The sequence below is a fragment of the Miscanthus floridulus genome, chromosome 11, assembly GCF_019320115.1.
Source record: "Miscanthus floridulus cultivar M001 chromosome 11, ASM1932011v1, whole genome shotgun sequence".
Classification (NCBI taxonomy): Eukaryota; Viridiplantae; Streptophyta; class Magnoliopsida; order Poales; family Poaceae; genus Miscanthus; species Miscanthus floridulus.
In genome coordinates this window covers 73,483,468-73,510,976 of record NC_089590.1, presented here as the reverse complement: position 1 = coordinate 73,510,976, position 27,509 = coordinate 73,483,468, and the positions used below count along the sequence as shown (strand labels likewise).

The 27,509-nt window shown below is 46.2% G+C and overlaps 2 protein-coding genes, 1 long non-coding RNA gene and 1 pseudogene across 3 annotated transcripts; 3 read left to right on the top strand and 1 right to left on the bottom strand.

Moving 5' to 3' along the window:
• Nucleotides 1-6,177: 6,177 nt before the first annotated feature.
• Nucleotides 6,178-6,658, top strand: LOC136492878 (uncharacterized). Its single transcript, XR_010768223.1, has 2 exons — nucleotides 6,178-6,278; nucleotides 6,386-6,658. It is a non-coding gene; the product is annotated as an uncharacterized lncRNA (long non-coding RNA).
• A 4,468-nt stretch (nucleotides 6,659-11,126) lies between these two features.
• Nucleotides 11,127-14,275, top strand: LOC136491209 (nudix hydrolase 8-like). The gene is made up of 9 exons (XM_066487448.1): nucleotides 11,127-11,433; nucleotides 11,539-11,861; nucleotides 12,014-12,079; nucleotides 12,243-12,383; nucleotides 12,502-12,579; nucleotides 12,669-12,719; nucleotides 12,831-12,865; nucleotides 12,968-13,076; nucleotides 13,341-14,275. Exons 1-9 carry the CDS (start codon nucleotides 11,319-11,321, stop codon nucleotides 13,545-13,547), a joined length of 1,125 nt encoding a protein of 374 aa, XP_066343545.1. The 5' UTR covers nucleotides 11,127-11,318; the 3' UTR covers nucleotides 13,548-14,275.
• A 3,854-nt stretch (nucleotides 14,276-18,129) lies between these two features.
• Nucleotides 18,130-21,126, top strand: LOC136491210 (deSI-like protein At4g17486). The gene is made up of 4 exons (XM_066487449.1): nucleotides 18,130-18,531; nucleotides 19,476-19,763; nucleotides 19,848-19,928; nucleotides 20,529-21,126. The coding sequence occupies exons 1-4, from the start codon at nucleotides 18,411-18,413 to the stop codon at nucleotides 20,663-20,665; spliced, it is 627 nt and encodes a 208-aa protein (XP_066343546.1). The 5' UTR covers nucleotides 18,130-18,410; the 3' UTR covers nucleotides 20,666-21,126.
• A 1,407-nt stretch (nucleotides 21,127-22,533) lies between these two features.
• Nucleotides 22,534-26,473, bottom strand: LOC136493404 (disease resistance protein RPM1-like; annotated as a pseudogene).
• Nucleotides 26,474-27,509: the final 1,036 nt, after the last annotated feature.

Genomic DNA, 27,509 nt, shown 5'->3' with positions numbered 1-27,509 from the left:
GGCTTGTTTCATGTCTAGCATCGTAGTAAGAACTGAAAGATGAAAGATGAAAGATGGAAAAAGGAAATCTGATTGCTTACCACCTGCTTGAAAGTAGCACATGTGCTTACATAGAATAATTAGTTAATGAACCAATGTGGCTATTAATAAAAATCGAATATAAGGACACATGCTTAGTAATGCTTCCTGCAGATGCAATAAACCGATAAGCCAGATAGCCTTGCATATCCTTGAAGTCTTTTCTTTCCTCCTGTCGGGTAAGTCTTGCTGAGTACAATTGAGTACTCAGGGTTTTATTCCTTCTATTGCAGGTGACAGGTGGATGCTAGAGCTGACTCTTGTGTGTGGACTCCTCCTGATGGGCTCAGAGAGGATTCCTTTACACTGCGATCATAGTTTTATTTATAACTCTCACCAAATGTTTTTATAAACAGAAGTTCTATAATCTGTTGTCATAGTTTAGATATCAAAGTTTCCTCATGCCATGAATAGATAATTATTTTCGCGGTAATTCTGATCACATGTTTATATTCCGCTGTTACATTAAATTGTTCATAACTCTGATAATATGATTACATTCCGCTGTTGTAGTAATAAATATTATACTCTGATGTTATATTCAAAGTGATATAAGAAATGGTTAAGAATAATGTAAGCTTTATTCTCTCATTTGTGATCCTGATGGAAAAATATGAATTTTCGGGTTCTCTCCTGGGGTGTGCCCGACGAAACCGGGTAATTTGGTGTCCTCCCTTTGGTGCTTAGTGTCTAATAGAAGACGAGCGCTCCTAAAAGGCATTAGATTAGGCGGTTCTGCCACAGTAGCGCTCCCACTGGCGTGCTCACGGTGGAGAGGGAGATAAGGCGAGCTAGTGGTATAGAGGAATTTGCGCGGGTGAAGTGGTGGAGGCTGGCCATGGCGCGGGCGGTGACAGGTCTTAACGGCGCGGTGACAGGGCGAAGCTCCAAAATTGAGGCTCGGCTGAGCCGCAATCAAAGCAGGGTGGGGACGGCTAGAGAGAGGACGTGAGGGCGGAGGCGAGGACAAGAGGGATTGATGAGAGGTGACCCCTCGCAGTTGTGGCGCTAGTGCGATTCGACGGCGGCAGGGAGACGAGAATAGAGAGAAAGAGAGCGAGGGAGTAGTGGGGGAGGGGCAGCCAGCGACTCGACCAGGGCGTGCCTTGGCGGGACGTGGTTGGCGCGACCGACGTAGCCCGTGGCCAGGCACTAACCGACAGACACGCACGCTCGCGATTGGCGTGGCCCGCGCATCGCAGTGCCATCAATGGCAAGGCGGCGACGACACGACCATGTGCGCGCAATGTCAAGGCGGGCCAGCGGCGCAGCGCAGCTGCTGGCGCGCAGCGTGGTGATGCGACTGTGGCGGCACGGGCACGGAGATAGCAGCAACACCAATGGCAGCCACGGTTGTAGGGGCGGTCGGGCGTAGAGTGGACCGATGGCCTAGCGGTGCGGCCAGAGCGACCAAGCCACGGCTAGCTGGTGCGCGGCCACGCGTGCACACGGCACAACCGCGCGGCGACACGAGTGGGCCACGCATGGTGACCACGCGCACGGCGCCAGACAACACAAAGCTGTGACGTGCACGAATTTTAAAGCGCTGATCATGACCAAACCGTTGCTCCTAAACCTAAACCGGCTTCACTATACTCAAGATTGCATATGGAACTACTAAATCAAGTCATAGCACTACACTACTCTTTAACCCAATCTCTCTAAATAAATTGCTAAACATAGCAGCGTCTAGTTGTCTGCAGACTTAGAAATTTTCTAAGCATTTGAGCTAATCTTAATTTTATATTGCATTTCTAAGCTACTGAAAATATTACTTAGCAATATTCTTTTTTAACAGCAAGTATTTCATTGTCATCTACAAAGTTTGCACTTCCAACTTTATTTAAGTATCACACACATGTTGTATAGTATTTTTGCTTAATAAAAATTGGTTTTAAACCCTACTTGATATGCATGAACCATCGAACAAACTTTCGTTTAGCATTTTTATTGATCATTTTGAGTTATAGAAATTGATCTACACACTTCACAACATGCATTAACACACAAGTATGATGCTCATGACATGTTTTAATAGATGATTAATGGGGTAACACCGAGAGTGTTACACAAAAGAGAGGAGACGTTTGGTCATTTCAGAATAACCGAAATCTGGTAGGAATATTCCTATTCTGGGATGTCCCTATCCACTAGGTTCTTCAACCAAACACTAGCTATAGTATGTAATGATTCTATTCTACCCATTCTAAGAGCCAAAACATATTCTAAATAGAATATGGGCTTAAAATCAAGGCTATTGGAGTTGCTCTAATAGACCAACGTGCCTTGGTGGAACTGTTATCAAGGGCTAGGCTACATAGTTGAGGCCTCCTTTACAATGAAGGAAACTTTTCTGTTTTCTATGGGCTGTTCGTTTAGTTGAAATTTAGTTTATATTGCTGCTTATGTTGAAATACTGTGTGAAAAAAATAATGTTCGCTCACCGTAGGTACTGTTGAAGTAGTGTTGCAGAACATAACGATATGTTTGGGCCTTATCCTTAGAAGATTCCTGTACAATTCTTGTCCCAGAGATCGATCCTTTGGGTCTTGTCCATGTGACCAATACGTTTTGTCTGACAGAGGGCCGCCAACGTGTCGCGAAAGCTCGTGAAGCATGTGCAGAACATGTCATCTGGGTGAGGCAAACGTCTGTGGCTCGCAGCCCTTCATTTTTATCCTCAGAAGTTCATGTGCACTCGGAGCACGCCGCGCCGCGCTGAGCCGCTGACCGACCTGAAGCCTCTGATGGGACCACTTCACGCGCGGGAGCCGAACACGTCGCCGGCGTGCTGGACGGCCACTGTGCTGACGCGTTTAACGGAGGCAGCTCCTCCGTTCCCGGAGCAGCCCGGGCCGCTCCCACGTGTTTCCTAGCCTTTCCAGAGCCGTGTCCGTCCGTCTCCGTACCTCTCGTGTGGCCCGCTGCAGGCCCCGCGGCAGGAGGCACACCACCTGTTTCCACGTAATCCGCACGGTACAGCTACAGCGCCCGATCACACACGAACTTTGCCCCCCTGTGTGCGGTGTGCCCTATCCGCGGCACCGGCACGCCTCCATCCGTCACGTGCGCGCTCCTGCGCGTCTGCGGCACCGCAACCGCAACACAAGAAAAGGCCTGATCGCTTCGCTTTTGCTTCCGGAGGACCGGTGCAGTCAGGCAGTGACACGTACCATCGCTGTTTCTGTATCTGTCAGGGAAAAAAAAGATCTTGTGAAAAACGTCAGCAACGCAGTTTACGTATCCTACCGGCGTTTTGTGACCTTTCACCGTGACGGTGATACACTGATACCTCAACGGTGTAGGTCGACGAGAGAAAGAGGCTACAGTTTGTTAGATTGATCTCCTGACCAATAAGCCCAACGGTCTATTGGGCCTTGGTCTCGCGCTCTGATCGGGGGCGCCCAATCCTACATGGTTGGTGGGCCCCCGTCGCACTGCGCTATATAAAGAGGTGGGGGCCGGCGGCTCAAAGCACGAGGTTCGCCGTGAGCCGCAAAACCCCACCGACAAACCCTAATTCCGATCTCGAAGAGGGCGCGCAGCCAGCGACGGGAAGCCACCACCGTCATCACCGTCATCCCATCGTCACTGCACTGCATCACCGACTCCACTGCGTCGCCTCTCTTCACCGACCGTCGCTGCCCGTGCGCAGTCTACATCGACGAACCTGATGGAGGCTACTGGATCCTCCACCCCTGCGGTCTCAGGTTCGGTACCCTTCCCTTTCTCTCCCTGTCTCTCTGTAGACCGTTCTACATGTCCTAGGATCTACCGTTTTACATGTTATACCGAATAGAACAGTCAAAGTCTAGATCTATGATCCTACAGTCTTAACAATGGTATCAGAGCCACGGTTTAGGTATTGATATGGCTAGGGTTTTGATCTAGAACGGATAAATCGATTAGAAGAGGAAAAGATGAAAAGATCCAGTGCGGATCTAGAAAGTAGAAGGGGCTTCGGCCGACAAAGGGTTCGGTTGAACCCTAAAAAACTCGGTCCTATAGGATCTGAGAAAAGCAGTGGGTTCGGTTGAACTCGAGGTTAAAGAAGAACCCGAAGTCGATTTGGGGAAAAAAGAAGAAAACAGTTTCATCCCCAATCCTAACGCTAATCGGGAAATCGTTCAAAATCCGAATCAAAGAAACAGAAGAGGATCCCGATCTCGGATCGGATCAGAAAGAACCCTAACCCTAGAAATGAAACCCTAAACCTAGATCGGGTTTTGGGGAAGGAGAAAGATGAAGAGGGGAACCTACCCGGCCCCCCCGACATCGCCGTCGCGCGGAAAGCCACCACCGTGCGGGCGGTGATCACCGCCGCCATGGTTGGCGAGCGGACAGAGGCCCGGCTCGGCCGTGGCTCAGGACAGCGGTCCAAAGCCGCTCGACGGCGGCGCGCTCTGCCATGGGCGAGCGCGCGCACCGGCGAGGGGCTTGGCACCGGTGTCGTCTTCCCTTCTTCTCCGGTGACGAGGTGGCCGCGCGCTCCCTTCGTCCTCGCTACCGTCGCCGTGGGAGAGGAGAGGAGAAAAGAAATGGTCTAGGGTTTTTTGGGGGGGGGGCGCGGCCGGCCAGGCTTTTGATGCCCCGAGCTGTGCGCTCCACCGCACGATCGCGACGGACGGCCGCGAGCGACTGGGCCAGCGCGCAGCCCATGCGGGATAGGGCGCAAGGCCGAAATCCCGGCCCAGGCCCAGGTTGCGGCCTGGGCGCGGGGAAGAGAGTGCGCACGGCTGGGCGCGGGGCTGCGCTGAGCGCGCGGATGGGCCGCGGCTGCTGGGCCGGTTTTCGCTGGCGCGCGCGCGCGCGTGAGCAGGCCGTGGGCCGCGCGTGTGCTGGCTGGGCCGAAATGGTCAAATGAACAGATATTGTCACAGTTTTTGTTTTCTTATTTTCCAGAAAACAGTTTGATCAATTTGAATTGATTTTTTATGATAATTTTCTGTACAAAATTTATCCAACGATATTTTTTGTTCAGTAAATAGTAAATTTGCTTCTGGAAAATAGGAAAAAGATTATTAAATGTTAAAGTTTCCGCTGCGTATTTAAAGATGTAATTTTCATTATTAAATTCGAACCAACGGGAGAATTTAATTTTGAAAATAGGATATGTTTTAAATTGATTATAATATTGTTGTTATTCTGACCAACGTTGATTAATGGCAATATTATAATGTTTTTTGTTATACATTAATTCTATTTCTGCCCAACGGTGATGTAGAATTAGTGTAGAAAATAATTGTATGTTTTAATTTTGACCAACGTTAAACTAAGGCATGCAATTATTGTTGTTATTTCTGTTCTCACCCTATTTGAATTATGTTTTCAGGAGGATACAACTTGATGAGTTGTATCAAAGAAATCCCCACTCTAAAAGGTGATAACTATATTGAGTGGAAGAAAAAGATAGACCTGGCCTTTATCCTCGCTGAGGTAGACTGGGTGGTCACCACACCGTGCCCTAAAGAACCTGTGGCACCGGTGAGGGAGACAGATGAGACTGATGCTGCCTGGCAGAACAGAGAGCGGGATTTTGCTCCCGTAAAGATGTCCTATGACCTTGAGCATAGGAAATGGGTCACTGCCAACAAGAAGTGTCTGGCAGTGATAAAGAACACGATTGAGCCTGCTATTGTGGGCTCAATTCCAGACTGTGACACGGTCACAGAGTACCTAGACAGAATAAAGAGTCAGTTCACTGGCTCTTCAAAGACATATGCAACCCAGCTGATCAAGCAGCTGGTCACAGAAATGTACTCTGGTGGCGGCAGTGGCATTAGAGAGCACATACTGAGAATGAGCAATCTGGCATCTAAGCTCAAACCAATGGATTTGGCACTCAAGGATGAGTTTCTTATTCATTTGATTTTTGCTTCTTTGCCCAAAGAATTTGACACATTTGTTGTTAATTACAACATACAGCCTGAAAAATGGGATATGGAAAAGCTCATAGCCATGTGTGTGCAGGAGGAGGAAAGAATAAAAGTTTCACAAGGTGGTTCTGTCAACTACCTAAAAGATAAGAAAAGGAACTATAATAACAGTTCTTCCTCCAAATCATCTGGAAAAGGTCCCATGCAACAGTCTCAGAACCAAGCAATTCCCAGTGGCTAAAGACCAGTGTCTCCACTGCAAGAAGACAGGACATTATAAAAAGAATTGTCCTGATTTCTTAAAGATGATTATGAAGAATAAAGGTGAGAACATTATTACGTTCGTAAATGAATCCTTGTATGTAAAGTTTTCAAAATCTACTTGGTGGATTGATTCAGGTGCAACTATTCATATTGCTAATTCATTACAGGGATTCCGTTCGATGAGAACTTTGCAAAGAAGCGAAAGTTTCATTAAAGTCGCAAATGGAGAACAAGCAGATGTTGAGGCCGTTGGTGATCTTCCGTTAGAGCTTGCTGATGGCTTCATAATTATTCTTAGAGATGTTCTTTATGTACCTTCTTTGCAAAGAAATTTGATTAGTGTTTCAAAGTTGGACCATGATGGTTATGATTGCCATTTTGGAAATGGCAAATGTCAGATATTGTTTAATAATAAATGTATTGGTCTTGCCTTCCGACAAGGACGAGCTTTATTTGTTATCACTTCGTGAAAATGTTAATTCCGTATGTGATGTGAATGAAAATGTATCCTCATCGAACAATGGAAACAGAAAACGAAAGAGAGCTCAAGATGCGTTGTCGAAATTATGGCACTGTCGTTTAGGCCATATTTCGAGGGGGAGAATAGAAAGACTAGTTAAGAATGATATTCTTCCTCCATTAGAGCTCTCAGAGTTAGAACAATGTAGAGATTGCATAAAAGGAAAGTATGTAAAGAAAATTAAGAAAGATGCCAAACGAAGCACAGGAATCTTACAGATTATTCACACAGACATATGTGGTCCTTTTCCTGTGAAAAGTGTGGATGGTTATGATTCATTCATAACATTCACAGACGATTACTCTCGGTTTGGCTACATTTATCCAATTAAAGAAAGAACAGAAGCGTTGGATAAATTTAAAATATTTAAAGTAGAAGTTGAAAATCAGCATGATTTAAAGATTAAGATAGTCAGGTCTGACCGTGGAGGAGAGTACTACGGTCGGCATACCCCATATGGACAAGTTCCTGGACCTTTTGCAAGGTTCTTACAGGAGAATGGTATAGTTGCCCAGTATTCAACACCGGGCGAACCTCAGCAGAATGGAGTAGCTGAAAGGCGTAACCGTACCCTGATGGATATGGTACGCAGTATGATAAGTTACTCCACTTTACCCACGAGTCTGTGGATGGAGGCGTTAAAAACCGCCATTCATATTCTCAATAGAGTACCAAGTAAGTCGGTGCCCAAAACACCGTATGAGTTGTGGACAGGAAGAGTACCCTCACTTAACCACTTGCGTGTGTGGGGGAGCCCTGCTGAGGCTAAAGTTTTTAACCCAAACATTGGGAAGCTAGATCCCAAAACAGTGAGTTGCCATTTCATTGGCTACCCAGAAAAGTCAAAAGGTTTTCGTTTCTACTGTCCTAACAGACATACAAAGTTTGTGGAAACGAGACACGCTGTCTTCCTAGAGGATGAAATGATTAGGGGGAGCATGGTAGCTCGAGAAATTGACCTTGAAGAGAAGCGGGTGTATGCACCCACTCCGATCATTCATGAGCCATTTTTCTCACTACCTGCTGTTGCTGCACCAACAGTACAAGACACTGTGGTGCCAGCACCTGTTGTTATCCCGCCTGTGGCAACAATAAATGATGATGAGGAACCTGTGCCTCAGGATCCTATAGAACCTATTGCCACACATGAGGGGGAGCAACAACAGCCTCAAACAGAAAATGTGCCAATTGAGGAGGCCCCTAGAAGGTCTCAAAGAGTTAGAAAATCAGCTATTCCTGCTGATTATGAAGTGTACAACACTGAAGAATTTCAAATGGAGGATGATCCCACCTCATTTGAAGAAGCCATGAAAAGTGATCATTCATCAAAGTGGCTTGAGGCCATGGAAGATGAGATGAGATCAATGAATGCAAATAAAGTTTGGGATTTGGAGATAATTCCTAAAGGAGCCAAAACAGTAGGCTGTAAATGGGTCTACAAAACAAAACTTGACTCTCAAGGGAATATAGAGAGATATAAAGCCCGACTTGTGGCAAAAGGCTTTACACAAAGAGAAGGGATTGATTACAATGAGACCTTTTCTCCAGTCTCATGTAAGGATTCCTTCAGAATCATAATGGCATTAGTGGCACATTACGATTTGGAATTACATCAGATGGATGTAAAGACGGCATTTCTCAACGGAGACTTAGAGGAAAATGTTTACATGGCACAACCGAAAGGTTTTGTCATGGAAGGAAAAGAACGTTTGGGATGCCGCCTAAAGAAATCTATTTATGGATTAAAACAAGCTTCAAGACAGTGGTACTTGAAGTTTGATCAGACAATAAAGAATTTTGGGTTTAAAGATAATGTTGAGGACAATTGTGTCTACGCAAAGTTTAAGAATGGGAAGTTTATCTTCCTTGTCCTGTATGTGGATGATATCTTACTTGCTAGTAGTGATGTCAGTCTACTACTGGAAACAAAGAAGTTTTTATCCTCAAAATTTGATATGAAAGATCTTGGTGAAGCTTCGTTCGTTCTAGGGATCGAGATTCACCGAGATAGAAGTAAAGGGGTATTAGGACTGTCACAAAAGGCATACATAGAAAAAGTCTTAAAGAAATTCAGTATGCACAAATGTAGTCCCTCACCTGCTCCTATAGTCAAGGGCGACAGATATGGGGATTTTCAATGCCCCAGGAACCAATATGAGATCGATCAAATGAAAGTGGTTCCATATGCTTCAGCTGTCGGAAGCTTGCAATATGCTCAAGTATGTACGCGCCCTGACTTGGCATTTGTCACCGGGTTACTTGGCAGATTCCAGAGCAATCCTGGAATAGAACACTGGAAATTGGTAAAGAAAGTCTTGCGTTATTTGCAAGGAACGAAAGGCCTTATGATGACGTATAGAAGATCTGATTCACTCCATATAGTGGGATATTCAGATTCTGATTATGCGGGAGATAATAGAAAATCCACGTCTGGATATGTGTTTACTCTCGCAGGGGGAGCTATTTCATGGAAAAGCTCAAAGCAAACCGTCACTACATCGTCCACAATGTATGCCGAGTTTGTAGCATGTTATGAGGCAACGGGGCAGGTGAACTGGCTAAAGAAGTTCATACCCGGTTTGAAGGTGGTTGACGACATCAATAGACCACTGAAATTATACTGCGATAATAATCCAGCAGTACAGTATGCTCACAACAATAGGTCAAGTGGTGCTGCCAAACACATTGACATAAAGTATTATGTTGTGAAGGATAAAGTCCGGGATCAAACGATAAGTCTTGAGCATATAAGTACCGAAAAGATGCTCGCGGATCCGCTTACAAAAGGCTTACCACCCAACGTGTTCAGAGAACATGTAGCCGGCATGGGTTTAAGGGAAAGCCTATGATTCCTGGACTATAAAGGGCCCAAAAGTTAAAGTAACTATTTCAGATCAGAGACGTGCATTGTAGCTGTTAAATCTATCGGCGATTGACCGTGACGATGAGACATGCTCTATGCATCATCTGTGAAGAAATGAGTAAGGTTTAAAGGATTAAAGTTTAAAGTTTAAAGATAAAAGTAATAGTGAGATCAAGGGGGAGAATGTTAGATTGATCTCCTGACCAATAAGCCCAACGGCCTATTGGGCCTTGGTCTCGCGCCCTGATCGGGGGCGCCCAACCCTACATGGTTGGTGGGCCTCCGTCGCACTGCGCTATATAAAGAGGTGGGGGCCGGCGGCTCAAAGCACGAGGTTCGCCGTGAGCCGCAAAACCCCACCGACAAACCCTAATTCCGATCTCGAAGAGGGCGCGCAGCCAGCGACGGGAAGCCGCCACCGTCATCACCGTCATCCCATCGTCACTGCACTGCATCACCGACTCCACTGCGTCGCCTCTCTTCACCGACCGTCGCTGCCCGTGCGCAGTCTACATCGACGAACCTGATGGAGGCTACTGGATCCTCCACCCCTGCGGTCTCAGGTTCGGTACCCTTCCCTTTCTCTCCCTGTCTCTCTGTAGACCGTTCTACATGTCCTAGGATCTACCGTTTTACATGTTATACCGAATAGAACAGTCAAAGTCTAGATCTATGATCCTACAGTCTTAACACAGTTCAGTTCAGATTTCAGATCAGGTGCATGCCCAATCAGCCCGCTGATCGTCTAGTATCTCACTCTGACTCGGAGCACAATCACCCGGCAGGGAAAGCACAACAGCCGTACCATCCCGACCTAATTGCTCTCAATAATAATAAACCGAACCGTAATGCGGTCGCTGGCCAGACATCCACACGCAAAGCGGCGCCGGAGGCCCGGGGCAGTGACCCAAAAGGCCTCTGATAATACCTAACAGCTGAGCTAGCTTATCAGTAAATCACTCGACTGATACTCTCGTTTGGGCCATCGATCGCCGGTCCCTGTCGCCCACCACCGGCCCCACTGACCAGACAGCATTCCTAGCTAGTAACCACATGCGTTTGGATTATGCAGGGCCCTTACTAAATATCTGGATAAGAGGCAGCCCAGCCCCTCGTCCTCGTTAGCTGATGCACGCTATCAAGTTAGTAGTATTAAGTCTCCGTTTTAGTCATTGCTTTCGTATTACTGCTAATGGATCGATTAGCTGATGCAAGCGCGGGATACTACTGGCCGTTGTTAATACGCGGGAACTCGAGTTGATCGGTGTCGTATGCCGAGACGTATGTTCACTGGATCATATTTAACTTATAAGTCATGATTTATCAGCTAACAAATAATATCAGTTAGACGTTACTTTCAATCATACCAGTCGAAACGAACGGTACGCGCGGCGATCTTCTTCTTTGCGCGCTCCGGAACGCGACAATCCCCACGCATCCGGCGTGTCCCGTGTCCGGCCACCGGGGCCCTCCGGCCTCGTGAGACTGACGTGGACCCTCGCGGCGATTTTTTATAAGCGCCCGGCAAGCGTCGTGTGGAGCTCAGCCATTCGTACGACGGTATCCGAGCAGGTGGTTCAGCGATCAGCTCAGTCCCCAGCCCAGCAGGCAGGCACCAGGCGCAAGCGCAACGGTTGTATCGGGATCGCTGTAGCTAAGCTAGCATCTCAGTTCTCAGCTCTCGTCGCTGAGTGTCCAGTCTCGAGTCCAGCGGAGGATGGAGAGCAGCTTGCTTGACACCGCCGCGGCTGCCGGTCTTTGCCCGGCGGCGGCCGGGCGCCGCCGCGCCGGGAGCACGGCGAGCTTCCTCAGCTGCTCCTGCTCCTCCCGAGGTACGCGCATCATTTAGACACCGCCGCCATCGGTCGCGCAGTTTGTTTCCGGATTGGTCTCTGGCTTCAGCTTCACCAATCGTTGTTGGCTCGATCTCCCTCCAGACTGCAGGGTGAGCGCGTCGTACTCCCACTCCATCAGCCGGATGCTGAGCGGGGTGCGGTCGGCGGCGCGCAAGAAGCTCTTCCGGAGCGACCCGGCGGCGGCCGACCTGCTGGGCATCGCCAACTGGTCGGATGAGACGAGCGGCGGCGCCGGGGGCCACCACCAGCAGCAGCACTGGTGGACGGCGCTGGAGAACAACTTCGTGCTGGAGACCACCGACGACGAGTACGGCGGGGTCGTCGTCGACGCCGATAGGCTGCCCGACGACAAGGCCGCCTTCGCGCGCTCGCTCGCGGCGTCGCTCTCTTACTGGAAGTCCGTGGTACGTACGGCTGGCCTGGCCCCCACTTCTGATCTCTCTCCCTCTCGTCCATCCAATCGATCGAGAAACCTTCGGGAGGTTTCAGTGCTCATTGCTGAAGGAAGGCAGCACTGTCATTTTGCTGATTTGCTACGGTGTTGATGCTGCTGCAGGGGAAGAAAGGGGTGTGGTTGAAATTGCCGGTGGATCGAGCCGAGTTCGTCCCTTTAGCAGTGAAGGTAGGAATTTGGTCTTCAGAATCTCAGTCCCAGTTAGTTCTACAATGCTTTCCTAGTTCCTACATGTGCAACGGAGACTCCGAACCAATAGAATCCACTTTTTTTCTCTTTAAATTAAACAATATAAAATTCAGAGTTTTTCTTTCTGAAACTCTGTCTGCAGGAAGGTTTCAAGTACCACCACGCGGAGGAAGCGTACCTGATGATGACGTACTGGATCCCTGATGATGAACCAAATATGCTCCCGGCGAATGCTTCTCATCAGGTTGGGGTTGGGGGTTTTGTGATCAATGACCAAATGGAGGTGAGTGGGTCCCACGTATACCCATGCTTCGATGGGAACAGACAGACAGCTGAAAAAAAGCTACCTTTTGTGTTTCTGAACTCTGATGGCATTCTCTTGGACAATTTCATTTCATCAGGTCCTAGTGGTGCAAGAGAAGTATCGCGGTTCGTCGCTGGATGGCGTCTGGAAACTCCCCACAGGCTTCATTCTTGCCGTAAGAATATACTCCTATGTCCAAGGTCATCCGTCATCACGATGATAAACTACCCATGTAGTTGTTACTGAAATTTTGTTCTGTCGCAGTCAGAGGAAATCTACACGGGAGCCAGCAGAGAGGTGAAAGAGGAAACCGGGGTAAGAAAATGGAACTCTCCAGAAGCCTAGAGAACCCAGTACTTTCCCATCCATCTTCGTCCTCGTAGGGATCGATTCTCACAAGTGCTGTGATTGCGATACACTATGCAGGTCGACACCGAATTCGTTGATGTTGTTGCTTTCAGGTAGTTAAGTTACCTTCTTTGTTTCGGTGATTATCCCTATAATTGTATCTTAGTATCCTCGAACTGTGGGCTGAATTTGTCCTACGTATGGTATGTTGCCAGGCATGCCCACAACGTGGCGTTTCAGAAGTCGGACCTTTTCTTCATCTGCATGCTGAGGCCTGTATCGAGTGAGATCAAGATTGACGAGACAGAGATTCAGGCAGCAAAGGTGCGCCGTCATCTTTCTTGAAAGGGGATTTTATGCTTTTTGATTGAAATAAGCCTGCAAAATAAATAAAAAAATACATTTCCATTTCACATATTCAGATCATCTAAAAAAATTTCACGTATTCAGAGCATGAAGTTTGAGACAGTAATAATCAGGGTGTTCGGCTGATTCAATAGTGTTCTGTGAGAGAGAATAAGCTGAAACAAGCTGAGCCTAGACTGCAAACAAGTCAAGCTTACTAACCCACCGAGACGTTTATTTCAGTGGATGGCACTGGAGGAGTTCGTGAAGCAGCCCTTCATCCAGGAAGACCACATGTTCCAGAAGATCATGGACATATGCATCCAGCGCCTCCGCAAGTGCTACTGTGGCCTGACGCCGCACCACGTCGTCTCCAAGTTCGACGACAGAACGTCGACGCTCTACTACAATGTCGCCGAGCCTGAGGACGTCAACTGCAGCGCTGCCTGATTGATTTATATGATGGGAGGGATAGCCACCCAGCATCTAGTCTAGCTTTTGCTGCGCAAAGTTTCGTGATGCAGCAGTTGCGATTGCTAAGAGTGAAATACTAGTAACAGATTGCGCGAGGCAAGAGTACTGTTGCCGAGCCTTGTACATAACTAGAGAGCTGTATATCGGTAGCTCTGTCGTGTGTGTTCTGATAAATGATGGAGCCGTTTGATCGGTTGCGACTTCCGAAACGATTTCTGCATCGAACCAAACGCAGTACTCGCCCCCACCATCTGTCCTCCTGGCCATCCTCGCCGCTAGGCACTAGAGCCGAACCTCACAATGCTAACCATTTTTGTTTGTTTTGGTAAAACCGATTATGTGGCATCACGATTCACGACTAATACAACAAAAGAACACTCACGAAAGACAACATCCGCCCAAGCGATTTCTAGACAAAATAAGAAGCTTGGCAAATGCTACCTTGCCCCTAAGTAATTAGGATGGACTAATGGAGGGAGTAGTTCAGTAATTATTTTCTTTAGTTACTGGTTGGCTGTCTCTTTTGGATGACGGCAAGTCTAAAAGTGATCTCAATATTTCCTAAAGAAAAGGCAAAGGAGAGAGAGAGAGGAGGTTGAGAACCTATAATACCATGTATTTTGGTATACACTACATCCCTTATATTTAAGGACAGAGGGAGTGCAGCTGAAAACGTAAACTTAATGCTAATTTCAGTTACAGTTTATCAATGATACTATTAACTTGGACAAAAATACCGGAACGTTACCACAGAGCACTCAACAATAGACCACAGCAAGCGATGTAGGGGCGCCAAAGCTAGATGTCATGGCATCGATGGAGGTGATGGGGTTGGATTTGATTTTTATAACCCGACATTCCGATTCTGGAACGAATTTCTAATGCGTGTCATTAAATCATGTCTAGATTGTACATAATTTTTACAGACTTTACAGGTTCCTAAAATTTCATCCTAACCGAAATTTTCGAGAATTGTCTATCTAGCACAATAACAACTAGTTTTGGAAGGTTGGATATTTATACACCCTCATGCTCTTCTCTTGCTGGTGCTCTTCCACCATCGAAAAACGCATTTGTAGAGGCCAAAGAAACTCTTCCCACTTCCTCTTACTGAGAATTGATTTATTCTTGTGAAATATGGATAGATGGGTTGAAAGATTGGGTGATTGATAGTAAGAGAAAGCATTCCATCCTTAAGTATTTGTGGATTTCGTTAAGCTATTAGTGAAATGTTGGTTTACTCTTGGGATGAAACCTCCTAGATGGCTAGGCATTAGCCAGTGAGCTCTCAAGTTTGTGGTGAGACACGGGAAGTTTGTGAAGGTTTCAATTTCGCCTCCGTAAGGGAAGAAATTAAAGTGAAGGGCAAGATCGATCTTTGGGGTCTCTTTGGTGAGGGTAAATGGTTGATAGGTTGAGAGGAACACAACACCTTTGGGAGCTCCTCAACAAAGAATTCACAAAGGTGAATCTTGATTTTGGTAAACAAATCGTATGTCATCTCTACTTGTTTTTTGTGTTCTTATTGTTCAAATTGACTTCTAGATGATTGGCTCTGATCTATTTATTCTTGTGTTTTTTTTGGAGGAATCAACTCACGATATGTCTAGCAATCCTTAGTAACAAAGTAGAACCAATTAAATATGCGTAATCTTTGTCGACCTATGATTTCACGTTACCCAGTCCAAGAAATTCTGGTCAAGACAAGAGATATTTTGGTCTAAAAGTGTTAGTCCTTTAATCAGCTACAATGTTATATTTTCCAAGAATGTCTATCCAACCTCCCTCTACACGGCATCTCAATCTTTTCAGTGGTGCTGCCATCTTTGGCATCCCAGATCCTCTTAACCACCACCCACAGCGACCACTCCATGCAAGGGCTAGTGTCCCTCCTCACCCGTCCATTTGGGCTCCACAACCTCCTCTCACTTGAACCTAGATGTGCGCTTGGGGAGGCCACGGAGGCAACTATGAGAGTAGTGCATGCGTCGTACAACGAATGCCTATCAAGCTGTGGCGGATGGCGATGAGAAGATCTTGGGGGGGGGGCTGTTATAATCGACGGCGCACAACCCATCCAGGCGGACATCATTGCATTGATGGTAGGTGAATGTGGGGACATGGTGCGGCGATACTCGTGGAGAACGAGCAAGCAATAGTGCCCCAGGAAGCCGTGGTCAAGGAGGGGATGGGGTGGCATGCAATTGGGGATGAGGGGGTGACACACATAGCTAGGGAGGAAAGAGTGACACCGCCACATGGGAGGAGCGCCGCATGGCTATGGAGGAAGGAGCGGTGCCGCAGCATTGGGCCAACGCGGCATGTCTAGCTATGTCACGAGAAAGAGGCCTCGATGGCGAGGATAAGAGCCTAAGGGTAGATATTCATGTCATGTTCGTATTAGCAAATAGGTAAAAGTAAGTCTTTAATGTAAGATAACTAAACCTACTAATGGGCTGCAAACTGCACTGAAACTGGATCAAAACCATTTAACCCAAGCTCCTCAATCCACCCCGCCGGGAGCGAGACTCGTCTCAACCGGCCAGGCGGAGCCGGCCGACCGGAGTTCGAGCCCCAGTGGGGGCAAAGTTTCCGGTACCCACCCAAAAAATCCTCCTCGCTGTGCTCGCTGGTGCAGTTGCGTCCAGGCAACGGTGTACCTGCGCCGGCCTGTGATTGATCTGTTGGCACTCAGTTCTGCCCGCGAGCATGAGCCAGGGTTCGGGGGGGTTTCTGGGCCGGGTCGTTGATCCCTCTTTCTACTTGAAAGCCGTGGGGGCGGTTCTTCCCTAACGGTCCAGATTTTTTTTCAATGCACCCCGCCTCCACACTGCATCTCCCCCCCCCCCCCCCCCCCCCGCAAAAAAAACCAAACTAAACCAAACTGGAGTAACATTTAACACCAAACCAATCTGGCTCACTGGTGCAAACCATGACTTGAAACCATTTCAAATCTATTAGCTGTAGTTTCCTACCTAGTCGACATGAGCAAACTAGCTAGCGGAATTATCTAGCTGCAGAGCTGCTACACGCGTGAACTACTGCTCTGCTTCTCCTTGGCAACAAGCAAAGGCAACACAAGGTCACATTAGCTCCTCTGGTTCGAGCCTATATCAAAACCAAAGAAATACATATCAGACCAAACCAAACCAGTCCATATTATACGCTAACCCAAACCAATCCAGGCCCCTACAATTTTCAGCCTATTTCCCCCCAAACTAGGTTAGCCCAAAACAGAAACCAAACCACATAAACCGGGTTGAACCCAGAGCTTTAGCAGCTTTAAATAACAACTATATCTTTTGATTGTATTTATATAGGATTGAGTTCCTTTTAATTGTATTTTTTATACTACACAATTAATTCTCTTTTGTTTTTAGTTCCCACGTTGCCTGAGCAACTCTAATGTGTCAAAAAACTTCATAAGCATTAAAGTATTTCTTATAATCTATCTATCTAAAGTATAGTGTGAGCAATCCATACCGAGTTGCCGAGCCAATAGCAAAAGTCACCGATAACACCATAGCCGAACAATAAACTATTGATCTCTCTCTCTCCGCTCCCCGCAACCTAGAGCCATTGTAGAGTCAAGTTTATTTTTGGGTAAAAATTGTGAGGTTTACTTTTTTTATATAGATGGTGCATTGTGGGATTTGCTATAACTGGTGTTGACTGTTTATATAGACTATTGCCTTGATTCCATTTCTAAGAGCAAGTGCAATGTATACTGCTTGACTCGGTAGTAGGGTGGGTAAGGAATAGGCTGAAGTAGTGATCGACCCAGCGCACAATGTCTATCCTGTATAAAGTGGGGCCTGCAAAGAAAAAAATCGTCTCCTGCAACTCTTCCCGTGAGACGGAGAGATGTTCTCACAGGCACGTGACCAGAAACACTGTGCAAGACTCGGCCGTGTTTGGCACGGCTTCCGGGGGCTCCGGCTTCTCCTCAAAATCAGTCCTTGTTTAGTTCCATCTCAATTTCCAAAAAGTTGCTATAGTATTTGTCACATCGAATATTTGCGGCCCGTGTATGGAGCATTAAATGTAGACGAAAAGAAAAACTAATTGCACAGTTTGGTGGAAAATTGCGAGACGAACATTTTGAGCCTAATTAGTCCATGTTTGAACACTATTTACCAAATAAAAACGAACGTGCTACAGTAGTCCCAAAATCCAAATTCCTGGAACTAAACAAGAGCTCACTACAGCGACACTGTAGCAGGGAGCCGTTTCGGATTTCGAGATAAAAATAAACTAAGACGAGGATAAGCCAGATTTAGTGTTTCTTAGCCCTTCCCTGCTTCCATTGCGGGTGCCCTAATACCGACCCGGCGGCCCACATTAATTGTGGTAGCCCAAAACTCCCAAACTGACGCTGACGTGGAAAGTCAAAAAAGTCGTCGTCATTTCGTTTTCCGTCGCAGGCCCGCACGTCAGTACACCAGTCCAAGGCCATCCCGGTACGCGATTGTGGCGCCCCACTAAAAATCAAGCTTTTAAACCCATCGCTATAATCCTCCAAGTCCCCTCACCAATAGCGCAACCTTTACTTTTCACTGGACTAGCGGCCCCACGCTTGTCTGGCCCCACACGACAGTGGCTTGAACAGGTCGCAACGCCAGCGCCAGCGCCTGACGGAAAATATCATGCTAGTTGCTCTCGTTCCCCGGTTAGTTGAGCTCTTTCCCTTCCTCGCATCGAATCGGAGCGGCGGAGCAAAACGATCCCTCGCCTCGCTTCCCTTCGATTCAGCTCGACCAGGGCACTAATCGGGAAGCTAATGCCACGCAAGTCGCGAGATCTGTAGCGCCACACGTCTTCACCGGCGGCGCGGCGGGCATGGAATCGCAGAACGGCTCCGGCGGAGGGGCGCCCGTGGTGCTCAACGTGTACGACCTGACGCCCATGAACAACTACCTCTACTGGTTCGGCCTCGGTATCTTCCACTCCGGAATCGAAGGTGCTTATGTTTCCACTCCCTCTTGCCTCGGATTGCCGGAATTTGGTTTCGTTGATTGTGTACAGTTGAAGTTGTACATATTCTCGTGTTCGTACAATACCTGTTGAAGTTGTACATATTCTCGTGTTCGTACAATACCTGTTTGAAGGGGCTGCTGTGACTAGGAGTTACCCAAAATCGTAGTCTAGTGATTGAAGAGGGGAAAGCGATAGTTCATAGATGAAGAGAAGGGGGCGGAATATTGCGATAGGTTTGTTTTGAATTCCCAGGATGTTACGAGCTTCTGCTGCTGTTCATAAGCAAGAAAAGGAATTCGATTAGTATGTTCTGGGCACGGAGGAAAACTGCTAAATCAGGGGTCACCTGTTCGCTTGAACTTATCAGCCGGCTTATCAGGTAGTATTTTTTCCTCGTAACAAAACAGCTTCAGCCGAATACCAGCCGAACAGTTGAAGTTTGAAGCTTCAAGGGCTGTAACGTGCTCAAATAGGCCAGGTGAACTGTGGCTTAGGGATGGACACTTAAAAAGTTTTGAGTAGTAAGGGTGAATATTGTCTCTAAATAGGCGTATCATGTTATGCATTGGCAATGGCTGGAATAATAATTCGCGGGGGTTGGTAGACGTGTGTGGCTTATATTAGCTGTTCTAAAACTGAAGAATCTGTCCTTCACTTTTCTGTGGTACACTTGTTTGTTGTGCTGTACTTTACCCTATTTGTAAGGTTGTACCATTTGTTCCCGGTCAAAAAAAAAAAGTTGTACCATTAGCAGTTGTCATTACCTTTGTAAGGTTGTACCATTAGTTCCCGGTGTAAAAGAAAAGTTGTACCATCAGCAGTTGTCATTACCTCTTGACTTACATTTGGTAGCTTGCATTGTGCTAGCTAACTGATTTTTATGAGCTTAAACTCAAACACTGGTGTATGGTTTACTCAAATAAACAGTTCATGGAATGGAGTACGGATTTGGAGCACACGAGTTTCCAACAAGTGGGGTATTTGAGGTGGAACCGAAAAGCTGTCCTGGTTTCATCTACAGAAGATCTGTGTGGATGGGCACAACTGACTTGTCTAGAGCAGAGTTCCGCTCTTTCATTGAAAATCTTGCAGGAAAGTACAATGGGAACACGTATCATTTGATTTCAAAGAATTGCAACCATTTTACAGATGATGTCTGTAAGAACTTGACCAGGAAATCAATTCCTGGGTGGGTGAATCGGCTAGCAAGAGTGGGTTGGTATCACCAGCTTAATATGTCTTCGTCCTGATGTGCTTCAGACTTTTTAGGTATCTGATTGTTTTTCCCCATATATTTAGGTTCATTTTTCAACTATCTTCTACCAGAAGGCATCCAAGTTTCCACAGTAAGACACGTCCCTGCTCATCCTGCATTTTCTGGTGAGTTTGTGCCCGAAAGTTCTTATACGGATTTGTGCAGTTGACCTGAGTTTTTTTAATGAACTGCTACCTAAATGCCTAGACCTTGTTGTTAAACTTTACATTTTTAACTGTCCTATATACATCAACTGATCAATATATGGAACCTCCATTTGACTGGTATTCCTTGGTGTAATGAGTGATTGACCATCCTGAGTATTTTACTAGTAAGTAATCTGGTAGCCTTTTGGTCATATTCAAAATAACCACCAGGAGATCAAACTTTTTCTCTCTCCATTTGACCTAGAATACTTTTGTCTTCATGGAACATTAATCTGATTTGCTTGATGGTTATGTCATGCATGACTCATAATATACCTAGTAAAAAAGAGGTAATGATAATGTCTAGCTAGCAAGTTAGATAGGGTTGAGTTATCAACACTACAGATTATTGATTTTCTTCAGCTCAATATCATGCAACCTTCTATAAGCCACTCCAGATTCTAACTGAGATTTGCAAACAGTAGTAGATAGTTTATATATGCTGTGTCATCTTGTTCATTTGCTAGTTATCTTCTATTTTGTTCACATTTTTGCTGCCCTATTTTCTCACTTTCTTAGATGATGATATGGATTCGGTATCTTCATCGATTATTGGAGATAGTGATCTGGAAGAGTTGGACCAACACCTTCTGCCATCAATTGCTGACGTCCATTCTATAGACGTGCCACCAAAGCTAGCCAAAGATCTTCTCTGAATTATTCAAGCCTTTGGGTTGCACATAGCAAGGATAACTTCGGCTGCTGCAGTTGATGTCCACTGAGTGCTTCTCCAGGTGGCGCAGGACTGAGGGAGTGTAGATGAAAGCTGCTGATTGTATTGATTCTTTGCCACTGAGTTTGTTACATACACACATAGCTCTCGACAGAAATGGCATGGTTTCTAATTCTTTGCCTGTTATGACTTGTGAGTTGTGACTTCATCCTAAGTATCTTGTGTTCTAGTGATACTGTACGCCCTAGAGATGTGAGTTGTGGCACTGCCGAACTGGCCTGTCCGAAAGTGGCACCAGGCTGTGGATCGTGATAGGGATAATACTGAAAGTCTGAAACCACCTGTGTGCCAATCCTTACCTAGCGGCCCTAGCCAGCACATGTTGTAACATATAAGTACCATAGAAGTATTTATGTTTATAATGGCAGTTCCGTGGCTGGTTGATTTTTTGTGTGCTATTTGTGTTTGGACTGGATCATAATCTAAAGTCCCATTTGGAAGATGAGAAATGTTCTAGGGTTTTTCAGGATCTAATACATATTTTTACTAAGTTCTAGGGATTTACTCTTTCTATTTCAAAATATGGGTCGTATTAGGATTTGGAAAGTCAAACTTTGTAAGTCTTGACAAAGAAAAAGACAAATTATATGTATGCTTAGTAGAGTAAGGATTATGTCAACAGATTTACATAACATATATATCTCTTAGGCCCCGTTTGGATCCTTAGAATTGAATTCATTTTAATAATCATAATTTAGACACATTAATTAAGCTAATATGGTTGTATATGGATTATATTTGTATATTATTGTTGACTATACGAGAGAGATACTTATGTTTTGTATTTCTACCGTAGGGGAGTCAGTTGAAGAGTGTATTATAAGTTGCAAAGTAGAAACATAAAATGGTGATCTATAGATTCAATTTCCATCTTTCACCTTATGAATTTGAGATAGGCTTATATGTGAACTTTGAAAAGTAATGGAATGTTAAATTTTAAGCCAAATAGTCTAATTTATTAAGTAGATTTCAATTCCTCCAAATGAATGAAAGGATCCAAAGGTGTTTGGTCGCTTCAAAAAACAATAGTAGAGGTGATGGTGTTTGTGACCCGCTCAAGTCCATGGTGCCATGGAGTTTAGAGTTAGAGCAGTTCTAAGCAGTAAGCAGACCCTTTAGGTTTCAAAGCGGTGATGCAGATGCTTATGCTCTCCTGTTGACTACTGTTGAGTTTCAATGCGGCCTTTGCTAAGTCTCACATACTACAAACGTCTGTATTGAGTTCGGTAAAGAAAATTTTCCTTCATGCGTACTGTAGGCGTGTAATATATCAACAATTTACATCAACTAATTTTGTCTCCATCAAACTGTATGCAATGCAACTGCAGCTTTGTGTTCCTAGAAGCATGCGTCAGCGTCATAACTGTGGTCAGGGTCACTGAGTTCTCAGGTCGATGGGGTTGGAGAACGTAATTGAGGAACATTGTACGTTAATGAAGAAATGTTTTGACAGGGTCGGGACGATTGTTCCTGCGTTCCAGAACGGGAACGACGCTCCTAGTGACCTAGTCCTAGGACGAGGAACGTAGCATGATTTCACATTCCCTCTGTAACTAGTAACCCACAGGCCACAGGGTCTCAGCGAAACGGCTGTCAATGGCAATCCATCGGAATTTTCCTTCAAATTTTGCTTAGTTAATTCAGACCTTTTGATTGTGTCATTTTGACAATGATCACACTAGCAGCAGGCAAAAAGGTTCATTTCATTAGGGGGGAAAAGGGATCTTGGTCCTGCACTCTGCACCTGTTATGTTCGGCATGCAAAGAGAAAGTATTTCATTATCAGATATGCTGCTGTGTCCACCACTCCACCCCAACGATTACAACAACAACAACAACAACAACAAAGCCTTTAAGTCCAAAACAAGTTGGTGTAGGCTAGAGTTGAAACCCAGCAGAAGCAATCAAGGTTCAGACACGTGAATAGCTGTCTTCCAAGCACTCCTATCTAAGGCTAAGTCTTTGGGTATATTCCATCCTTTCAAGTCTCCTTTTATTGCCTCTACCCAAGTCAACTTCGGTCTTCCTCTGTCTCTCTTCACGTTACTATCCTGGGCTAGGATTCCACTACGCACCGGTGCCTCAGGAGGTCTCCGTTGGACATGTCCAAACCATCTCAACCGGTGTTGGACAAGCTTCTCTTCAATTGGTGCTACCCCTAATCTATCACGTATATCATCGTTCCGAACTCGATCCCTTCTTGTATGACCGCAAATCCAACGCAACATACGCATTTCCGCGACACTTATCTGTTGAATATGTCGTCTCTTCGTAGGCCAACATTCTGCACCATACAACATAGCAGGTCTAATCGCCGTCCTATAAAACTTGCCTTTTAGCTTCTGTGATACCCTTTTGTCACATAGAACAACAGATGCTTGCCGCCACTTCATCCACCCTGCTTTGATTCTATGGCTAACATCTTCATCAATATCCCCGCCTCTCTGTAGCATTGATCACTCCACCCCAACGATTACTGACGCATAAATATCTGCGCCAAAATTTGATAGGGCTTTATTCTAGGAAAAGGGACAGCATGAGTCAATGACCCATTGGCGATAACGCCATTGCTTCAAAAATAGATATAAATCAACTAGTGTTTACAAAAAGACTATACAGTGTGCACTCGATCATATGCATGATCAGAGCAGGACACAAATATATAGAAACAGACAAATATGCATGATCATAGGACTCCTTTCAATGCGTTTATCAGGAACAGAACTCGCTAGTTAACAGCTGAAGAGATCTGTTCTAGGCATATCGTTGTAATATGTCTGCCATATTGGTTGGTTCTTGGTTGCCATTATGAAATGATTGACTATAGCAGTTGCCAACTTGCCATGTCATATATCTGCAAGAATTTGAATTGATCCACATGCTTCACCCACGATTATCGCTGAATTCAGATCCAGGAGATTTCAAATGGTATAGCATTGATCTTTGAATGTTCTATTTTTATAAAGCGCACAAGTTGATGTGAACTTTTTTCTCCAACAACCCATTATGCATATGGAGGACCTTGACAATTGTCATGTGCAAAGCATCTTGATGTTTTCCCTCTGATTCATGCCCCTTAAATATCTGTTCTGTAAGCTCAATTGGCATTTCAGAAAGCTCCAGGTTCTTGAGATGCACAAGGTTCTCAATGCCTTGGGGTATTTTAGTTAGCTCAAAACATTGGCTAAGCATCAATTTATCTAGATTTACAAGGCTCCCCTTTTGAAACTCTAGGTGAGAAAGGTTAGCTAAGTCATCTAACCTTAGTTTTCGTAGTACAGGAAAAACACCCGCTGCAAAGATCAAGCTCTTCTCTTCATATGCATCCACGAGGCTAAGATCAAACAACCTAGGGAGCGATGCCAGCAATCCAATTGAATCTTCCTTGAGTTTAGAAGAATGCAACTGCAACTGCATCAGACTACTAAGGTGACCAAACCATGAAGGTAGCTTATTCCCTATTAACCTTCCTGTTAGGGTGAATTTTTGTAGCTTCAACGGTGGTGGTGAAAAAGACTCGAGGTCCAGTTGTACATCAGCATCCCGACTTACAATTCCCAGGCATTGAAGGTAACTCATTTTAGAGATGGATGATGGCAAATGGATAAGATTGCCCTCGTGCACACCACATAGTTCCAAGCTCCTCATCTGTTTCAAGCTTCCTAAGGATCTGACCGTCTCCTCATTAGCTTCGATGTATTTCAGAGTCTGCAGACAGGTCAGATTTCTCATCCCATCTGGAAGAACAACTGCTTTACCAGGATATAGAAACCTAAAATCTGCAGCGTAGCGTCTAAACAATATCAGGTGGCGCAGACCTTTGAGTTTTGTTATGCTGCTTGGCAACCTCTGGACCATGGACCACTTGGCATCTAAAGTTTGCAACTTACGTAGTCGTCCCAATTCATGTGGTAGCTCTTTGATTAAAGTGGAACGGATGCCAAGATAGCACAGATTGAGGAGATTGGTCACTGAACTAGGCAGTTTATTTATTGGAACGTACCATAAGTCTAGAACAGTTAGTAATCTGAAGCTAGACAGCAGAGAAGCATCCAAATCTGTTTTGAATCCATGGAGGGACCGAAGTGATGCCATTTGTGGAGCTGGAAGGTCACTACTTCCGCATCGATCAATTATGAGATGACGGAAATTACTATTTGACTCAAATGTTGGTGTGCACTTTGAGAATACGAAGTGTCCCTCCTTTGCCGACCTACTCAGAATCAACTCTCTGATCAAATCATGTATTTGGAACCGCTTGGCGCGTCCAAACTCATTTTTCATCACGACCTGCAGCAGGCTTCGTTGCACTAGCTGGTTCAGGTAATCATCAGCGACATCCTCCATTGTGGCATGGTTTTTTTCCTCAACAAAGCCTTCAGCAATCCACTTCCTTATGAGAATCTTCCTTTTGACAAAGAAATCCTCTGGGTATATACTACAATAAAGAAAACATCTCTTCAGATGGTATGGTAGATCATCAATACTCAGATTCAGTATGCTTGACACTCGCCCAATTCCATGATCAGTGCTTTCATCCCACACAAGACTGTCATGGACGCTCTTCCAAGCAAACTCACTTTTCTCCTTCAAAGCAAGGACATTGCCAACTGACACAATCGCCAATGGTAGACCACTACATTTGTTCAGTATCTTCAAAGCCCAGTGCTCCAAATGCTGCGGGCACTCTCGATCAGCATCCTCCCTGAATGTTGTATTACAAAATAAACACCACGCTTCCTTCTCAGGAAGCGGCTTCAGCAGGATGGTCCTGGTGGATTTTGCCAGATTAGCCACGTCTTGACTGCGTGTAGTGATGATTATCCGGCTCCGGGTTCCATCGTCAACAAATGCACTGCGGATCTCATACCACGCATCCGCGTCCCAGACGTCATCCAGCAACACCAAGTACCTTTTCTTGGACAGAATGCCTTGCAAAGCCTCGACCAGCGATCGGTAACTCGTCTCTTCAACGTCCTTTGGCACGCCGGCGCGAACGTCCCGCTGAAGTTCTTTCAAGACTCTCTTCAAGAGGTCTTCCCTCGTGAAGTTCTTAGAGACGGACACCCATGCGGCGCAATCGAAGTGGAAGCTAGCGGCGACTTCCCTGAAGACGTTGGTCACTAGAGTGGTCTTGCCAACACCACCCATCCCCCCGACGGCGACCAGCGTCCGCCGGGGCTCCATGTCCTCGGTCAGCCATTCCATCAGTAAGCTCCTCTGCGCCGCAAAGCCAACTATATCCTCTTCTCCGAGAAAGTGCGCCGTATCTGCTACCTTCCGGCTGTGAAGCTCGCGCTGCCGCCAACTGAATACGATCTCTCCGCGCCCACGGAGGAAATCGCTGGCAAGATGCCGTATTGCTCCTTGGCGCCCGACAGTTCGCGGAGTCTGTCCCGCGCCTTCCGCAGTCGCCTAGAGAGCGCGAACCAGGCGCCTAAATTGGCGCAGCTGCGGATGAAGCCTCGGCCGGATAGGTAGGAGTACTCGTCCACAACGTCCTCGAGCTCAAAGGCAGCGTTGCGAACCTGATTGATCCAGGCGACGGAGAGATCGTTGGTGCCGCGGCGAGAATCGGCGAAGCGGAGGAAGGCACGGAGGAGCTCGAGCTCGCGCACGGCGGCAGCGACCCCGGAGCGAATGGCGAAGAGGGAGGACAGCTCCACGGCTGCCGGCTCGGACAGGACGCGGCCGCCTTTGCCGAGAGGGATACGGCGATCATCTCCGCCATGGGGAGAGCAAGAGCTTAGGAGGGGCGCTAAAAGTCAACGGACTGAAAGATCTTTGACCAGTTGAGAAGTGTTAGGTGGCCGAAGTGAGCTGGAGATGAAGAAATATGAGTGGCTGGGTATGTGGGCCACGCGCGCGCCTGTGTGGTCCGCTACTCTCATCAAGGTCTTGTTTAGATGCCATCCAAATTCTAAGTTTTTTCATTCTCTCTTCATTACATCAATTTTTAGCCGCTTGTATGGAGTATTAAATGTAGGTAAAAAAAAATAACTAATTGTACAGTTTAGTTCGAAATCACGAGATGAATCTTTTAAGCTTAGTTGGTCCACGATTGGACAATATTTGTCAAATAAGACGAAAGTGCTACTATTCATCGGTTTGAAATTTTTTCGCAATCTAAACTAGGCCCAATTCCATCGATTCTCTCCCGACCATGTCACCGCCGGGTCAGGTCCGTCAGCAGCGGCGGCACCAACTCTTTCCAAACGAGGCCACCGGCCACCGCTAACGAGACGAGGTGTCGGCGACGGCGATGTCGTCTATCGCATCGCAGCCGCTGAAGGCCATCAAGTCGGCGCTCGGCGCTGCGCCGGAGCCGGCCCGGCGGCCCATCACCCGGCCATCTGTGCTACGCAAAGGAGGCCGCCGACATCGATCTCCGCCATCCTGCCCATCGCCACCTGATTGATTCGAGCATGCTGTTGCTTTATTTGCTCTGCTCTTCTAGAGTAGCCAGCATTTCATGAGTAACAGCTTGGTGGCATTTTCGCTAATCCGAGCGTTCTAGGATTTTGTTTGGTTCTTATGTGAGCTCCCATAATACTCCAATCAGCTTTCTCCGAATCCCCTCTGCAGTTTAGCTGCTATTTCCAGGTTGATCCCATCCAAGTACAAGAGTACACCTGTTGTTTATGCTTGTGCAGTTATTATTTTCGGAAACTTTACTAATTCTCTCAATCGAACCAAGGTTTGAAAAAGAAAATCAATTGAGTTTCATGATGTACACATTTGGTGTCAATAAATGTTAATAATCTTCT

What these genes read in the sequence shown, in the direction of transcription:
- LOC136491209 (XM_066487448.1), top strand. Translation starts at nt 11,319, where the DNA reads ATGGAGAGCAGCTTGCTTGACACCGCCGCGGCTGCCGGTCTTTGCCCG. An exon ending in TGATCAATGACCAAATGGAG is followed by an intron (nt 12,384 to 12,501) that starts GTGAGTGGGTCC and finishes TCATTTCATCAG; the next exon opens with GTCCTAGTGGTGCAAGAGAA. An exon ending in AGGTGAAAGAGGAAACCGGG is followed by an intron (nt 12,720 to 12,830) that starts GTAAGAAAATGG and finishes TACACTATGCAG; the next exon opens with GTCGACACCGAATTCGTTGA.
- LOC136491210 (XM_066487449.1), top strand. Translation starts at nt 18,411, where the DNA reads ATGGAATCGCAGAACGGCTCCGGCGGAGGGGCGCCCGTGGTGCTCAAC. An exon ending in CTTCCACTCCGGAATCGAAG is followed by an intron (nt 18,532 to 19,475) that starts GTGCTTATGTTT and finishes TCAAATAAACAG; the next exon opens with TTCATGGAATGGAGTACGGA. An exon ending in TGCTCATCCTGCATTTTCTG is followed by an intron (nt 19,929 to 20,528) that starts GTGAGTTTGTGC and finishes TCACTTTCTTAG; the next exon opens with ATGATGATATGGATTCGGTA.